The sequence below is a fragment of the Motacilla alba genome, chromosome 1A, assembly GCF_015832195.1.
Source record: "Motacilla alba alba isolate MOTALB_02 chromosome 1A, Motacilla_alba_V1.0_pri, whole genome shotgun sequence".
NCBI lineage: Eukaryota > Metazoa > Chordata > Aves > Passeriformes > Motacillidae > Motacilla > Motacilla alba.
The window spans coordinates 33,356,481-33,373,922 of record NC_052031.1 but is presented as its reverse complement, the minus strand read 5'-3'; the positions used below and the strand labels follow the sequence as shown (position 1 = coordinate 33,373,922).

The following is a 17,442-nucleotide window of genomic DNA, read 5'->3' as shown; positions in this document are numbered from 1 at the left end:
ACGTGCCTGCTTCCTGCCATCTCCTGTCTCCCAGCCTGTGCCTAAACCCCAGCCTAACTATTCCACAGCTTTACCCTGATTACTCTTAAAATTAAAAGTACTCAAGCTTTCACCCTGAATATTCCCTAGTGCAGTTTAGGCCATGCTACCTCTTATGTGACACTTTCTCCACAGCTGGAGGACTGCAACAGCCTTATAAAGAATATTTGAAGGCTACTATTACATCTGCCCTTCAATTGTCTCAAGCCTCAAACTATTTGCAGGAGTAAACTCCTGCAGCAATGCTCTGAAATTTTCCGTTTCTCGCACAGAATGCCTCTAAGAGGTATTTTAAAGAAAACAGCGCTGCATGTATTTGGAGAAGGCAACACCAGATGCTTTATCAGAACTCCAAATGCTTCTTGTGGGAGAGCATCAGTGTTGCTCTTCTGCAGAGGCAGATGCAAGAAAGCACACAGCATAACTGTTTCGAAACAGTTACCATTCAGCAGTGTGAGCAATGCATAAAACTCCAAATTCAGGATTTAAATGGAAAGATCCTACTTGCAGCGACTAAAAAATGCAAAAGGATGGTAAGAAAATAATAAATACTTCCCAGAATATAAAGTCATGCTCATAATTCTTGTCTCTGCAAGTGAAATGTAGTATCTTAAGTCACCTCGGTAGAAAAGCTGCTCAAAATTATTTCATCACGAAATCATAGAATTGATTTACTTCTCCCTTGAGAAGCTGAATACAGTTCAGGCCACTATTTTCCAATTTTCAAAAACACTTCTCGTCAAATCTACTACATGTATTTCTAAAGTGTCTGTCGCTTCAGTTTCTTGGCACACTTTAGATAATATTCAAGAGTTAAAAAGATACCCTGCTGCGCTGCCCCCATCCCCATCCCCAAATCGTGGCGTTTGTGATCGCTCAGCGTGAGCTACCATCACGTCCGACTGCACCAAGAGCCTTGTGGCGCCTGAGAAACGCCGGGCATCTTTGCTTTCTGTTCAATTACACTGAGTTTGAAGGACGGCACACGAAACTCGGAGCAGGCCGAGGTGAAATTCTGCTTTGCGGGAAAGGTTTCTGCAAGTGAAGCCCATCCCCGTGGGACACGGGCGGACGGGAGCATCACCCCGCCGCTGCTCCATCAGGCACCGCTGACCGCGCAGCGTGTGCAGCAGGGCACAGCCGCTGCCTGCTGCAGCACGGTCCGGAGGGCAGGCGGAGCGCAGCTGAGGTGGAGACCACCCAAAGGGCTGGCTTTTTCCAGCACTGGAACTCCCCCCAGGCCCTTCAGACCCCAATCGCACACGGGCAGCGCGCAGCGACAAAGGCGGCGCCCGTCATCGACGCGCTCGGCCGCTCGGCAGGGCTCCCTGCTCGGCCCGCGATCGATGCGCTCGGCCGCTCGGCGGGGCGCCCTGCTCGTCGCGGCCGCGCCCCCCGGAAGCGGAGACGGGCGGCGGCCATGGCGGCCACGGCGGCGGAGCAGCGCTACCCGCGGAGCTCCATCGAGGATGACTTCAACTATGGCAGCAACGTGGCCTCGGCCAGCGTCCACATCCGCATGGGTGAGGACTGCGGCTGAGTGGCAGAGCCGCACGGCCTCGCCTCGGCTCCCCAAGCGCTTGCGGAGAGGTCCCCGTTGCCCCCGGTGGCGGGGCGGTGAGGGCACGCCGCGCCCTGCGCTCCCGACGGTGACGCCCCGGTCACCCCTGGCCTGGAGCTGCAGTCGGGCTCCGCGCAGTGCTTTAACTTGGCCAAAGGTTGTGAGTGCGGAGCCAGGGCGCTGTTTAGTCCGCGTTAGGCATCAAGGGTGAGGGGCCGCGGCCGGCGAAGGCTTTGTCGTTTAACCGTGAAGGGAGTAGGTCTTCTCCGGGGAGGGGTTACCCCGTGTACCCGGTACCCTGTGGAGATTCAGACTTGATTTTGTTCAGAGTGATGAGTTTCGAAGTCCAGACACGACGCGTGAGATGCGTGGTCCCTGCAGAGACGCACCTCCCCGGAGGTGCTGAGGGAAAGGCCGGACGTGGCAGTCGGTGCCATGGTCTGTCTGACACGGCGCTGCTCGGGTCTTCTCCAACCGTGTTCATTCTCTGTCTGATTCATAAACACTAGAATTAGGGACTGTAATTCCAGAAGTTTAACCACGTGACTGAAGGATTGGAATTTCTTGTGTGAGGTTTTAGAACTTTTGTTTCTTCCACGGAAACATTTGGCATGCCTTCCATATAAATCCTCTGTCAGTTAGGTCCATCAGGCACCAGAAACATGATGGAGAAGGTGTGCTGGTGAGAATGGGTGTACACAGGTCTTAAACTAATCCAAAGTAAATTCCTTGCAAGTATTTTCTATATTTCTTATTTCATAATTTTTAATACTTAAATAATGATGTCCAGGAATAAATGCAATTTTGCTGTAATAGTGTGTCAGGTTTTTAAAGTAAAATGGCTTTTTATGACTTTGTTCTGTGCTTTTTCACTATGACTTTATAGTGGTTCCTTATGAAAATGAAAACTTGTATCTGATTTACTGTTGAACTTTGAAAGTGTAAGTCAAAAGTGGTTTCATTTTTATTTTCCAGCGTTTCTACGAAAGGTCTACAGCATTCTTTCTGTTCAAGTTCTATTGACCACAGTCACATCTGCAATTTTCCTCTACTCTACTGGAGTGCAGGCATTTGTTCATGAGAGGTAAATCCTAAGATGAAATGCAGGTCTTTAGCATGTGTTAGGTAGAAATTATGTAACTTTGCTACTCTTCAATCTTTGTAATCGTTTTTATAACCTGTGTTTTTGTTGCTGTAATAGATACTTTTTAACTTGATTAGGAAGTAACTTTTCTTCTCTGACATTTTTCTCCTTGGTTTACTATGGAAACCATTATTACTTTTGTTGTGTTGTTTATTTTAATCAATGCTTTATTAATAGTGCTTATTTCAATATTTATGCTGTGCAAACTTTTACATGAGTTGCAGAACATCTCAGTTACAGACTTTCTTGTTGCACAGTCTTAATACTTTCAGAATCTCTTTGGAATGCTGCTGTTTATAGATGCCTGTTCCAAAAGGCAGAATCATGTCTTATTCCTCCTCCTCCCTCTCCAATCTTCTTTTTCCCCTTACCCCCTCCCCACTCCCTCAAAAGAATTAGTCTGCTGAAATTCCTGTGGGCGTGCTTCTTTTTGCCTCTCAGATTTTCATGACAAAGTAAGTCTCAAAATGCAAACTGTGGTGAACAAGCCACGGAAAAGAACAGCTGGGAAAGGAGGAGAGCCCTGAGTCTAGTTTCAGTTTTCCTCCAAGTGCACTTTTGGACTTTTACTTTCACTTTAAAGCCCAAATATAAAGAAGGATTAAACACTGCATGAAAGTTTCAGTTTCTGTATAACCTACAGTGTATACAGCAGTGGTTGTAAAACTACAGTTTTCTACTTAAACCTGATAATTTAAAATTGTCCTGCTTGCTTGGAACTGTTGAGATTTTGTGTTTCATGTTGGTCCCATTTTCCTTGGAGGGCTTCTTGAATGATTTAGCAATACTTACTGGTCACTACTGATTTTCTTTGGTGCAGTTAGTGCCCATGTTCGTTGCATTCGGGTCCTTATGGAAAACAGTTCTCTGAATATAGAGCTCAGAACAGGCAAAACAGTACATATACTTTAATACTCTTACTTTGTATGGATAGATTTTCTTCTTTGTATGTGCTCATTTCCAGGTAATGGATTACTGGGCAGTCTTCAGCTTTAGTATGAAAATGTTGTCTTTACTTGTGGCTGTACTATTTTTAACTGATTATCTGTAGCAGTATGTTTTAAACAGTTTTATTGTAAACTTGCATTACATTTACTTAGGATCTCTTTTCCTAGATGATCCATTAAAAATTTGAATTTGTATAAACTGTTCCAAGTCTAAACAGATATTTGAATACCTTTTTTTTTAATATGGAATTTTACAGGCCTGCCTTGCTTTTAATATCTGGGTTTGGATCTCTGGCAGTAATCGTGGCACTGACCCTCTACAGACACCAGCACCCTGTTAATTTATACCTGCTGTTTGGATTTGTAAGTGTTTAATTAAGTTAAATTATTAATTGATTAATTAATTCAGTGTAATAGTCCCTAGAATATCTCGCATTGTAATTAATTCCTTGAAACTAGAGGTATGTAATTTGTTTTTCTTGTATTCCTTGAAAGACATCCTATATATTTATGAAGGTCTGAGTTACTTTTAGGAGATTCTGTCCACAGGTTGTTCCTAGATAGCAGGCACTTCAGGTTTCTTTCAGCATCTTTTTAGAAAGAGCATTAGAACTTGGAACCAGTTTGAGCAAGGGTTATTTATTGTGTGTGTGTAGAAATCCATCTGCTCTCATTGTTCTGTTGATGTCGGGGATTTTTTCTATGCAACTGCTCAGTAGGAAAGGAGGAGGAGGCATTCCTGTTACCTGAATTGCTTAATGGACAGCTTCAGCAGAGACCCAAACCAGCCATATTATTTATTCCTCCAGTTGTTGTCTTTTTGATGCTAAATTCCCAGCACAGGCAGATCTGTCAGAGCTGTCCTTAAATTTTAGTCTTCTGCCTGATGTTGTGAGTATGTAGATCCAGGCTAACAGTTGCTCTTAGATATTTTGGATTATGTAGCAAATCAGTCTTCTGAAAAGACGTCACAGTAGCTCAATTAAAATCAGATGTTTTAAGAGTTGCCTAAATTGTATTTGTGATAAAACAGAAAGACAGCTTTGCTGTGTAAGTAAACAGATTATTTAAAGGATAAGTGTGGAAAGAAAACTGATACAGACACGGTGTTAGACAGCTGTCCAACAAGATACTAAAAATGTATTAATTTTATAGCCCCTTGAATAGTTTGTAAGAAGTGTTGTATAAATGCTGTGCACTTACAGTAGAAAATACAAGTGACATTTTTCTATAGGGATAGTCTCGCTCATTTTCACTTTGTATTGTATTTTTTTTATGTAACACAACTTCCAGCCCAGAAGGACAGTGTGATTGCCATTTTCATGTTGAAAATTAAACAAGTTTTCATACACAAAGATTTAACAGGAGACCTAATGTTTAATGGTTTGATTTTTTTCTTACCCTTCTATTTTTTTGGGTTTGCTTTTTGTAGACGCTCCTGGAAGCACTGACAGTTGCCATTACAGGTAAATAGTAGTCATCCTATTGTCTGATTCCATAAAGAATTTAGAAAAGGAATCCATTATATTGTACTGATTGCCACTAGGGTTTTCTAGATGTGACTAAAATGAATCCTATTTGAAAATTTCAATGACAGTGATAGGAGTTCAGCAAAACCAGGAAATCAAAGAAGAAAACTGAATTCTGATTCAGAAATCAAACTGTATAAACTTGAAGCGAGAAATGAGTTGGGGAATCCATTCTTTCAGTATAGCTGAAAATGTTCTCCTTCATAATGTTCAGCTCTCAGCAGAGCTGATCTTCGAGTTGAAATAGTCCTACCTGCCCCCTCAATCTTGTCAAAGGGAAGAGTTTGGAGAATTGTGCTTCATGGTCAGGGTTGAAATGAGGCAGTGTGCAGTCACATCATGGCATCACCTTGAACTATATTTTACAGCCTAAGATGAAACCTCTTCATTGTGGCCTATAATATCCTGATTTGGGGAAAGGAGAGATAAAGAAGGAAGGAGGGAAGAAAAAGGTTGCACATGTTTCTGCTATCTTTCCCTTCCTGTCCCCTAATCAAAACTTTATAGGGGATTGGTTTATTTTTCCCCTTGTTTTAGTATAGTGAAAAATTCATATAGTTTTTTCCCTTAAGATCTCTGTTACCTGTGCTTAAAATCTTTTTGTTTTGTTTTGTTGGTGTTTTCATAATTCTTACTAGGGAAGACCTGTTATTTCCATTTAAGAAGCTACAGCTATAAAGTAACTGTCAAACTTAGCCAGTACATGATCCCCGAGTCCTATGATCATCAATTTGAAATGCAAAGACAAGTTTAGGCATAATTCACTTAATTTTGTTCACAATTAAGTTAAAATTTGTTTCCTTGAAAGATAACTCAATAAATACATAGTGTAGAGCTCTTTAATTGACAGATTACTTTTTGTTTACAGTGAGTTTCTATGATGTCTCCATCGTCTTGCAAGCCTTTATTCTTACTACTGCTGTATTTCTTGGATTGACTGCATATACCTTGCAGTCAAAGAGAGACTTCAGCAAATTTGGAGCAGGGTATGTTGTCATATTGATGATTTTAAAAAAAAAAATTTGTTGTTGTTAAGGCTTTAGGTTTTTTTCATTCTTAAAGCAAGCTTTGCAGATATAGTAAGGAATACAGGTCAATGGAACCTGCTTCAAGGGAATAGTGAGGGTTATTTATTTTAAATTACTCATTTTACCCAGTTCTGATCCTTGGTAAATTCTTTTCAGTGATAAAGAATCTTAAAACAATTACAAAACTAGTTTACCTGTATTTTTTACTGAGAGAGAAGGCAGATGTTTCAAATCTTTAAAAAAATCAAAGTTAGAACATAACTTTTTACAGCTTTACAAAACTTTTACTGCTGACACCAGTGAACAGTTGGCATCTAAGAATTCCAAACATTTACCTGCCAAATATATTGTGAAGAGGTTTTAGAAGAAAGGAGGATATTTTAGGTTAAGACTAAAAGAAAATATATTGTTGGTCACAATGTAATTTATTTTCTTTCAGCCTCTTTGCTTGTTTGTGGATTTTGATCATCTCGGGTTTCTTGAGGGTAAGATACTTGGCGTTCACAGTTCAAAGATATTCACAGAATGGCGTGGGTTGGGAGGGACCTTAAAGATTATCTAGTTCCAGCCCCCCTGCCATGAGCAGGGACACCTTCCACTAAGATCAGGTCACTCAAACCTTTACTGACTTCTAATGTAACTAAAAGGTTTGGATCAGCCCACTATAGCTTAATGAAAGAAAATAGTTAACCATATCCATGACTGTTCTAGATCATGCTGGTGGTCATTTAACCACACATTTTCAATTTAGATTTTTGTTGGGTGCTGTTCTTGCCAACATAAAAGGGGTATTTTTGTTGATTGACAAAATTTGTCAATTCAGTTCCACTACTTGATGAAGAGAATGTGAAGGAGATTTGCGATTTCATTATATTTTGGTTTTCTAATTTCCTAATCTGCTGTTAGTATTCTGGAGACCAGAGCTTCCTCCCTTTTAAGCGGAGACACTTTTACTCAGTCAGAGATTGTGTGACTGGAGAGTGTATGGAGTAAGAGCATTGACATACCACCCTAATACTGTGGTTTTGTGTACATAACACTAGAAAGACTGTGTTTTAAATGTGGTATATCATTATGCAGGGATTTTAATATTTTTAAAAAATTAAATTCACAAGTATATTTTTCATTTTTTATCTGCCTCCAGCTGTTTTTCTATAGTGAGACAATAGAGTTGGTGTTTGCTGCTGCTGGAGCTCTTCTGTTCTGTGGATTTATTATTTATGACACTCATCTGCTGATGCACAAGTTGTCCCCTGAAGAGTACATACTGGCTGCAATCAATCTCTACTTGGACATCATAAATCTGTTCCTACACCTGCTGCGTTTTCTGGAGGCATTTAATAAAAAATAGTCAAAAGCAGAGTGGTTTGACTACAGCACAATTAAAGTTAAGTTTATGGATGATTTGCAAACTCAGTAGTTCTGCCTTCTAAAGACTGAATCTTTATTATGTTTGCATTCCATGAATATTGGTCCCTCCTTAGGGGGAAAAATGGCTTTTTACATAGCTACAGTTCTTCTCCAGAGTATGTATATTATGTAACATGCTGTCATCATTACAGTCCCTTTTTTAATCACTTAATTTGCAGTGTAATTAATGATTAAAATTTTGCCAACTCCTATTTACTTCAGAGTTAGGTTCCCTGCTGTTCTGTAGCTGCTGAAAATGTTTTCTTTGGGATTGATCAATTGTTCATGTACCACATAAGGGTAGCATGAGTTTACCATTGTGCAATGTGTCAGTGAGATTATTTTATTTTATTTTAGTTTTTGTTTGGTAAATTGAAATGCTGTCTCTGACAGAGGTACTCTGTCCTCGTTAAGAGCTGTACTATGGAAGCTGTGAGGGTGTTAAAACAATTAAAGGGAATATTCTTTATTTTAGTACTATTTATTGCCTATCTTTCAGTGCTCTGAAAAATCATTTGGAGATTGATTATGGCATTTTATCGACTTATGTATAATAAAACTCACCATGTGTCCATAAAAATTGGAAAGCCTTTAGTCTGTTCTTGCAGCTGCGACAGGAGAACTTCGGGATGCTGAGCATGAGCGCTGCGGACGGGTCGGTGCTGGCAGGGTAGAGGTGCTGTGACTGACTGTGGCCGCTTCCACGCTGTGGAGAGGCTGGAGGGGCAGGGAGTGTAAAAACGGTTTTGAAAGGCTTCCTTCCCACTCAGTACGGGATTGATACTGCTCGCCAGTCCTGTCAGTGAGAGGTGGGAGACGAGGAATGCGGTACTTGGGAAAGGTGCGCGTCCTGCCTGCCCCCCGCTGGCACCGGGTGCGCTTTCCGTGAGGCGTCCGGGTACCACTGCGAATGGGTTTGAGCGAGCGTGATCATCTCCCCCTTTGCCTTAGGATTTCATTCAGAACAACGGGGCAGCAGCTAATAATAATTCCTTGCTTTTCACGTTGTGACGGAACACATGTTTATCGTTTCACGCCTCCCCCTCGGCCCGGCCGCGCAGCAGCGTCTGGGCACGGCGCCGCAGGGGCGCGAAGCAGGAATATGGCTGCGCGCTCGCTCGTTGACTTACGGTAGAGCCCATCTACCCCCGCGGGAGGCCGAGCGCTTCCGTGTGCGCACGCACGGGCGGGCCGCGTGGCCTTGCGCGAGTGTGTGTGGCGGCCTCGCGCGCGGCAGGTGAGCGGGGCGAGCCCACCCCACCCCCCCCCGAGTGCGCGCGGCCCCCTCAAGCGCTGCCGCTTCCCCCCGCAGGACATGGCGAAGAGCCTGAGGAGCAAATGGAGGAGGAAGATGCGGGCGGAGAAGAGGAAGAAGAACGCGCCCAAAGAGCTGGAGAGGCTGAAGAAGATCCTGGGAACCAAAGCGGATGTCATCATGGAGGAGGTCAAGGAGGTGGCGACCGTGCTGCCCCCCGAGAAAGTCCTGGAGCAGAGCGGTGAGTGCGGCGCCGGCTGGTTTTTCCTGCTGCAGCCGCCCGGGTGCGGGAGGGCCTGCGGTGCTGTTGCTGGGCCTGCGACTTTCACCGCCGGGATCAGCCGTGTGGTTGTTACAGGGAGTCGGAAAGCCTGTGTTTGAAAGCTAAAACACTGACTCTGGTCATTTCGCAACACTCGCACCCATATTGCATCCGGTCGCTTGCGGAACAAGGTTATTAACATTTGGTTTTAGTACGTAACGTGTGTAATGTATTGTGTGGAGAGGCATCTCTGAGAACCTCAGGTGAATGCGGATTCCCCACTTAGCAGTTGTTCCAATCACAGCATTATGTTTGCTGCCAAACTGTCCTAATTAGAGGATGCAGTAGTACGGGCCCAGTTCCTGCATGCTAATTAGTGTTGCACTGCACATGATGCAGGAGTGGATGGTATTAGGTGTCTGCAAATAATGCCATCTTTCTCCTTGTGTCTGGAATCGAAAGTAAACTGTAAAGGAAGTAACCCAGGAAGGGGGAACAAAGGGTTTAAGTAGCTGCATACTGGATGGGAGTCGGAAAGACACCTCCTCTTTCCAAAACTGACGTCCAAATTAAATCATAGTCTTATTTTGATTCTCCAATTTGTGCCACTTAAGATGTTCTGATACTGGAAATGGAAATAGAATGGCATATAAAAAATGCTTGTCCAATTAAGGTTAGCTTCAAGTATAATCTGTAATTTTATCCATGGTTCAGATTTGTCATACAAACCAGGTGCAGAAGTTATTCTTTAAGTTAGAATTGAATTTCCAAAATGTTTTGGAACATTGTCAGACTTCTGATGCTGAAGTTGAAGGAGAAATCATTCCCTTAAATCTGGTTTCTGACATAAATGCATGGCTATCTGTCATTTTTGCACCTCCTTCCAACTCTGCTGGCCGATTTCACTTGGCTTTTTCAGAGAGATAGCAGCCTCAGAAATACTTAAGAAAATATGTATTTCACAGAACAGCTACAAGTTTTGTGAAAATAATGGTGTTTTCTTTGAGAGGACTTTTCAGGACTAAGTGTGAACACAAAGGAGTTCACATTGCCAAGTGTTATGAGAACTGAAGTAGATTAAAACTTCACGTATAATATGTACTTCCTGCAGACAGATAAATAATTTTCTAGCCAAAGAAAGTATATAGGTATATAATACAGACATCTTACTGTATTAGTGTAGGGTATTGTTTACAGCACACTGTCAAATTTTTTTTCAGTTTTTATTCTTAAGAAAAAAATAACACAAGGTCTGCTGTGCTGGATAGGCTTTTGGTTCTGCCACCAGCCCCCCGTGCTGATTCTCTGCTGATTGCAAGTATTTGCAGGCCCCCAGTTTAGGGCTCCATAAGCATATCTCTGCTGCAGATTGCTGTAGACTATCAACCTCAGCTGTTGAAGCAGCATGTTGGCCTTTTCCTCGTGAGCTTTGTCTTCAAACATCAGACAAGCAGGGCATGAAAGTCTTTTCCTCTCCATAAAACTTGTGGTAAAGGCTTGAGTTGCACACACATGGTTTGGGAACGAGGTTGGGATGAAATTACAGAGCACAGTTGCAGTCAGTACTTAGCAAGGTGTTCCTCTTGCACTTTCTTACCCCACCGAGACATGACGTTCACTCCTGGGGTGTTGGGCAGCTGGGGACACAGTTCTTGGCAGTGACCACACCATGGGCAGTCCTCCTCATTGTAGGGATTAATCCTCTCCTTCTGCCTGGCAGTGTGTTAGACTGGATCTCATGCTCACTCCTTGAGGCAGCTGTGGCATCACTGGCTGATTCTACTGTCATTCTATTTCACCTTTTCTCCTTATTCTTTGTACTTGTCTTCATCTTCCACTCAGAATAAATTTTTAGAGCAGATCTTAAACATTGCATCCTAAAAAGTGCGTAATTGTGCATATCTTTCAGTAAGCCTATGGCTTCATGGATGTTTCCATGATGGAATATACAATGTTCTAAGACACAGGATTGGAACAGATTGCAGGTGAAAGAATAAGATGTTTTGCCCAGACATGGCTTTTAGGAAAAATATTGCACGTTTACTATCAGCTGTTGAAGTTTCTGGGTTGCAGTTGCATTGGTTTGGAAAGTGCTTTCAGTTTATAAACCCTTCAGTTCTCTATGTACAAATACTCTTGTGTCTAGGGATATTTTTATCATCTGGGGGAATCTAGTAACAAAATAGCTTCTATGAAGCTGATTCAGATATTTTACTCACTAAAAATACCTTTAATTTTCAGATGACTGCAAAATGGAGCTGGATAATAAACGAAACAAAAAAACTCTTCTAGACCAGCATGGACAGTACCCAATATGGATGAATTCCAGGCAAAGAAAGAAGCTTAAGGCACAGCGTGTTAAAGGGAAAAAAAAATCAAAATTGGCCAAAGGCCTCGTCTGGTAAAATCAATTTTATAAAGATCATGACTATTTTATTTAACAAAATAAATTTTCCACATAAGTTCACGAGATTTTGTGCTTGGTTACTGCGTATAATTTATTGTGTTGAATGAGTTTTTGAAGAGACTATTTAGCCAGCAAATAATGAAAGAAATTACAGCTTGATGTCTGCCAAACTTAAAAAGCAAGCTGAGTGCCTTTGAGTAGACTAATTGTGTGTGGTTATCTGTTTTCTTGGGGGGCTGAGGGTCTTCATCTTTTATACTGTGAGCACCGAAAACAGTAAAGGAAATCCTAAAAGTAATTAAACCAAATGTTTTTGTACTGTGGTCTTTGTCAGTGTAACTTGTCTTTTAGTAAATATAACCAAAGGATTCTGTAAACACGCAGTATCCTTTAAATCTTTCTGTAAAATTTGTTGCACTGACTTGTGTTGCTTTTAACATCTGATAATTAACAAAAATACATTTTCATATGTAACTCCAAAATTTTTATGCTGAAACAACACCAGGGCCTCATGAAAATTCTGCAAGTAAAATGAGAAAGTGTCAGTCTGACATAAGTTCACAAAGAGAACAGCAAAATATTTAATTGCTGTCTGCAACAGAAATATTGTAGGAACTAAATAAGTGAAAGTGCAACCGATTCTTTTATTATTGAAATGAGAGAACGCAAATGCACCGAATGGAAATAAAACAGTTTTATTTAAAATCTTTTCCAAGTTTTAGTTAAACAAATGAGAATTTTGCTTTCCATATGTATTTTCAGTAGTCTTTTATTCCTTTTAAAATGGTACTTACCTATGCTGCTTTACGATGTGTGCATAGGATAAAATATTGCATGATTGTGTAACAGATGCCACTTATGTGATTAGCTACATTTGGGTGCATATTGCTTGGCAATAACATGCGATGACAGATGCAAGGGTTAGTTGCCCTGAAAGCTTGTGGTTTTAAAATGTCTCTCATTTCAAGGATGGAAATAATTACAGTACCAACGCTGCAATATGTTGCCTTTTCAAGTACCAGGCACGGGTACAGGGCATAGCCTTTGTCCATCTTCATGCAAGATGAGATCCACGTTCTGTAATTACCCACACATTGTGATTTGTATGCATTGTGATAACTTGGGCATAGGAAAGAAGATCTATTAAGTACACTAGGCTGTAGTATGCTAAGATCTGGTAAGAAGAGCTAAGTGTGATAGAAAATTGAGTTTTTCTGGAAAAATACTGTGTGTTTATTAGTATTGTTAGGGGAAAGGTACATAAAAAACTACAACGACGGTAAAGGAGAAACCAAGGTGTCTTCTATTTTCACATATATTGACAGCTAATGACTTGGTAAGATATACAGGTCACATATTACCAAATTATATGCTATTAATAACTTTGTAAAAATATTTCCATTAAGTTGATAAAAGCTCTGCTAGTTGATAAAAACAACTTGCAGCTGCAAATTGCTGCTATCAATTTTTTTGGTCTTATTAGATAAATGGGTCTAGATTATGGTATCAAACTTACCTAAATGTTAGCATGTAGATTAGGACTACTTTAAAATTGATTCATGTGGAGGAAACTGTTTGTGAATGTGTTTAACCAGGAATGGAATGGAATGAACAGACAGATTGTATTTATTTACTGCTGTAACGATGTAGGCTTTATTTTGCTTCATACATGCTCTGGGGAATTGAGAAGGGGAGCTTCTTGGGCTTCATTGTGAAAAAACAATTTTTTTTTCTAAAAGGTAAATACAGTGCTATTTTTGACATGTTTGTAAATCAGATGACTTTAAAGCAGCTCCCGATGGGAAAGCAGGCTGCTTTTCCCAAGTGGAGATGATTAAACTGTCAAAGTCCCCCTGTTTAGATGTACAGCTTCAGAGTCAGTTTATTCTTTAGGTGCACAGCCATCATCTGCCTCATCTTCATCGAGCCTGCCACTGCTGCGCTGGCCTTGCTCTGTCCTCTCTCCAGAGCTCTTTTACTGCTGCCTCTGCTGCTTCCTCTATAAGAGAAAATTACCTTCATAACTGAATAATCTTGCTTATTTGTGCTTTTGTGACTTAACCCTGAGCTTTGTTGTATGGATTTATTAGTCAGCTGCTTTTGTGACCAGATTATAAGAATTTGAATCTTAAGTGAAAGACGGCAGACGCTGCACTGATGTTTTATTTAGAAGTTGCTTCCTTCCTGTAACAATACTGGCTGTGTGAGGTATTTCCTTCATGGTGTCCAGGATAAAATCAAACATGTTCACATAAACTACAGATATTTTAAGACATCCTGTTTGATTTTTGAGGTGAAATGGAGGATAAGGAAGGAATAAACGTGGTCTTTACTAGAATAGAGCTCTTAGTCTAGCACCAGTGTACTGTGTGCAATGTCATACCTCACTCGGGTGAGGCAGAGCTCTCCGTGGGCCAGGTTGAGCTGTTTGGGTGAGATCTGTAATCTGGGCTAAAAGCTTTCTTGTAGACAGACAGCAGGAACCTGGCTAAATATGCAGCATGGATGTAACCAGAGCTGAGTCATGGATACAGCAGGGAAATTCTATTTTCTAGGATTTGAGTATATACTATATGTGAAAACTGTAATTTTGTGTTTGGAATTGGTTTTGACCAACTCTATTTTTTGAATGGAAATTCCAAATTATTTAGTTGCCTTTGAGTATTTGATTCATACTGCTGAATCGAAAACATTTCTGTTTGAGTTGATGGAAAAAGCCATGTTTCCTTCCAATAGAAATGAATTTAAACATAATTGGTTTTGACTGAAATACCTATTTTAAAAGTCCACAGAGGGATTTTCAAAGAAGTAACTGATCTGCTTCTAAACAGCATTCTAATAATATCATAATTCATTGGTCTTTGCATTAAAAATATTTTTAGGTTGCAATTGAGGGAGAAAAGGTTATAGTTGATTAAACAAAGTGATGGAAGTCTGAACAAACTTAACTGAACATAACTTCAATGGCATTGTCAAAGTTGTGGTGGTTGGGTTTTTTTTAATTCTGTAATTGTGTTATGAAACTGCTTAGTTGCAACTTTCTGCCACCTACCTGCAAAGTGCTGTGGTAACTGTACTTTCTGGACCTACGTACAGAAGGCAGAGGAAGCAAGGAAGGTACTTTTGAACTGCATGCAGAAAAGCAAGCACTGAAAGAATTGAATTCTGTCATTCTATAAATGTGCATAAGATGTGCATGTATTCATGCAGTATAAAAACTGCATTAGCAAATTGCTAAATGTCCTGCAGATTGTTGGCAGTTTCTTAGGAAGATGACAAGGTCTGCCCTTTTTGACCCAGTGTGTAGGACTTGATTTTTAAAGTGAATTATTTCAGATGCCTAAAATAACTGCCAGCACTGATGGTTCAATTCCTGGGCTTTTCTGTTAATTCATTCCTGCCCTGGGGCACCTCTGCACTGTGTAGTCAAATCAGTTAGGGGACCAGTTAACTAAGATACACTGGAAATACTCTTCTTATCCCCATTTTTTTCAGCAGGATTTTCTTACAGCCTTACTGTACAAAAAGCGGCGTCAGTAGGAGGCAGTACAAGACCAGGAAGAACGACCAGGCTGGTGAAGGCAGGGCTTTGTCAGGCTCTCCTGGTTCACAAGTCACCTCTCCTTCTGTGGCATTAGTGCCTCTTGGTGAGGCCGCTGTGCAGTACAGCGTTGAGGAGGTGGAGAGAAGTTCTGGAGACAGGTCAAGCAAGTGCATTGAGTGGGGGTTTTGAAAGTCTCTCAATTAAGGGCATAGCATTGGAATCTTACCTACAGCTGACACTGTGGTTATAGAGAATGCTAAATATAGTTTGGAGCTGCTTAGTACTTGGCGAAGAATATAATGGCCATATGGTACAAAGTGGTCTCCTCATATGTGATCACAACGTCGTAAACAACAAAAGGAGTCCTGTACAAAGGCTTTATAGTGTAGGTCTGTTTCTATTATTCTACCTCTTCCTCCTGCTGCCTGAACAGTTGCGTGGGTTCTGACTTTGATGGAAGGTGGATATCTGATTTGTAGTGTGAACATGTCTGGTATCAGGCATTACAAGACTGTAGTCTTAGCGTGCAGAAATCTGAGTGGTGCAAAGCAATCTGCTGCTCAGGGTGGCATAGTCTGAATTGAGCTATGGCATTTGTGGGGAGGATGAGACTGAAGCACAGCTATGCATCGCTCTCTTAAGGCCATGGTTTTGCCATCAGTTTTAACTTGCCTAGGAGTGAAGTTTGAGGGCAGGACTGACTGAGCCATCTGAGAGGTCGCTGCTGCAGAAAAAGACTCCTTTCAGCTTTTTCTTTTCCCTTCTCCAGCTGCATTGTCCAACTCACAATTTCCTACTTCAGAAGAAACAGACATTGGGATTTTTTTTCCAAGTTAAAAGTGAGAAAGAACTAACAACTTCCTTCTGTTAATAAACACTGCACGGTTGTAACAAGCCCACTATTTTCACTGTCATTTTGTTCTTCCTACACTACTGCAGTTTTCTGATTTCTACCTAATCAATAGTGACAGAATTTAAAGGAAAAGAGAAGGCAGAATAGGAAGGGGATATTTGCACTGTTTCCTCTCTCATCTCAGTCATTTAAACATTGCTGTCTCAGATCTCTAATCTTCTCATGCTCATGTATCAATATAAAAGGTCTTAAATGTTAGGAACAGTACATGGCGTGCCAAAGTTCGGTTGTGTATCAAGAGTCTATGCAAGGCAGCATGAGGACTGCTTATGAAGTGCTTGTATATTCAGAGTAAACTGACTTCCTCTGTTTTCAGTCTAGTCAACCATTAGGAGGCTGTGAAAGTTACTTATGTTCTTGTTTGGTAAACTTTTATCAAGTATATCTTCTCTCTAACTACAGTTAATTTTCTTTCAAGGCTTTTAAAGTCTGAATGCAGATTTCACAGCATTTTAAACCTTTTGCCTTTAACCAGAAGTTGGGTTTGTGGATAGTGTTTCAGGAAACAAAGGTGCATTTGTTGTCTCAGGATGGCTCATCTGACTCAGCCCAGCTGGTCCATTCATACACTCACTTTATGTGTAACGTATAATATCTCTCTTTTGAAAGGTGACAAATTCATAACTTATAGATGCAACAGCTATTCCATGGTACAGCTTGCTACCTTGAGTAGCAAAGTAATTTAAAGACTTTGACAGTAGATGTTCTATAAATTTACCTTTGGTGCATTCTCATGTCTGTGTTTGAAACAAGAACTTTTTTTACCGATTGTGCTTCTGTCCATCCTGCTTCTGCAAAATCTGACAGAACTTGGTGCAGATCAGATCAGAGCTGCAGTTTGTCTTGCAACAGAACACAAAACATTTCTGTGAAAGCTTAGAAGGGCTCAATGACACCAGCACCTTGATTGTAGTCTCGTGGGTTTAGTTCATCACCACTGCTGCTACTCAACACATATGCAAAATTTATAGCCTCAACGCAAATGCAAAATTTGAATTAGTTCCCGTAATGTGTGTGAAAAGATACTTAAAACTAAATTGTTTGTGAGAACTAAGAAAGGTAAGATACACTGCTTTTTCTAAACTTGTTGCACCCCCTTGGAATGTGATATTGTTAGAGGACGTACAGGAAGAAGCTTGGAACTGAAGTGCACCAGGTTATGTGCAAAATTGATGGTGGATCTGCAAAGTGACCATACGAAGCACAGCTGGGTCCCCTCAGTCACTTAGATTGTTTTTTTTCTCTCCTAAATGTCTTTAAGTCTGCCTGAATTCTTGTGGAAAGTAACTAAAAAATTGGCAACACTTTAGAGCAAATGCAGCCATAGTGTGATCCATTTACTTGCGGTTGCTGGAACTGCTCATCCATGTCTTGGCTGCTACTGTGTTAAAGAGAAAAAAATG

General features: G+C 41.0%; 2 protein-coding genes across 2 annotated transcripts; both read left to right on the top strand.

Annotated features, from left to right (window-relative positions):
• The first annotated feature begins 1,354 nt into the window (after nucleotides 1-1,354).
• On the top strand, nucleotides 1,355-8,238 carry TMBIM4 (transmembrane BAX inhibitor motif containing 4). Its single transcript, XM_038154785.1, has 7 exons — nucleotides 1,355-1,562; nucleotides 2,576-2,684; nucleotides 3,949-4,054; nucleotides 5,124-5,157; nucleotides 6,089-6,206; nucleotides 6,688-6,733; nucleotides 7,393-8,238. The coding sequence occupies exons 1-7, from the start codon at nucleotides 1,460-1,462 to the stop codon at nucleotides 7,597-7,599; spliced, it is 723 nt and encodes a 240-aa protein (XP_038010713.1). The 5' UTR covers nucleotides 1,355-1,459; the 3' UTR covers nucleotides 7,600-8,238.
• Nucleotides 8,239-8,786: 548 nt separating this feature from the next.
• On the top strand, nucleotides 8,787-11,649 carry LLPH (LLP homolog, long-term synaptic facilitation factor). The gene is made up of 3 exons (XM_038154786.1): nucleotides 8,787-8,895; nucleotides 8,971-9,154; nucleotides 11,417-11,649. The coding sequence occupies exons 2-3, from the start codon at nucleotides 8,974-8,976 to the stop codon at nucleotides 11,578-11,580; spliced, it is 345 nt and encodes a 114-aa protein (XP_038010714.1). The 5' UTR covers nucleotides 8,787-8,895; nucleotides 8,971-8,973; the 3' UTR covers nucleotides 11,581-11,649.
• The last annotated feature ends 5,793 nt before the right edge of the window (nucleotides 11,650-17,442 follow it).

Coding starts and splice junctions, on each gene's coding strand:
- TMBIM4 (XM_038154785.1), top strand. CDS start 1,460: ATGGCGGCCACGGCGGCGGAGCAGCGCTACCCGCGGAGCTCCATCGAG. Junction 2,685..3,948: donor CAGGCATTTGTTCATGAGAG/GTAAATCCTAAG, acceptor GGAATTTTACAG/GCCTGCCTTGCTTTTAATAT. Junction 6,734..7,392: donor TCATCTCGGGTTTCTTGAGG/GTAAGATACTTG, acceptor ATCTGCCTCCAG/CTGTTTTTCTATAGTGAGAC.
- LLPH (XM_038154786.1), top strand. CDS start 8,974: ATGGCGAAGAGCCTGAGGAGCAAATGGAGGAGGAAGATGCGGGCGGAG. Junction 9,155..11,416: donor GAAAGTCCTGGAGCAGAGCG/GTGAGTGCGGCG, acceptor TTTAATTTTCAG/ATGACTGCAAAATGGAGCTG.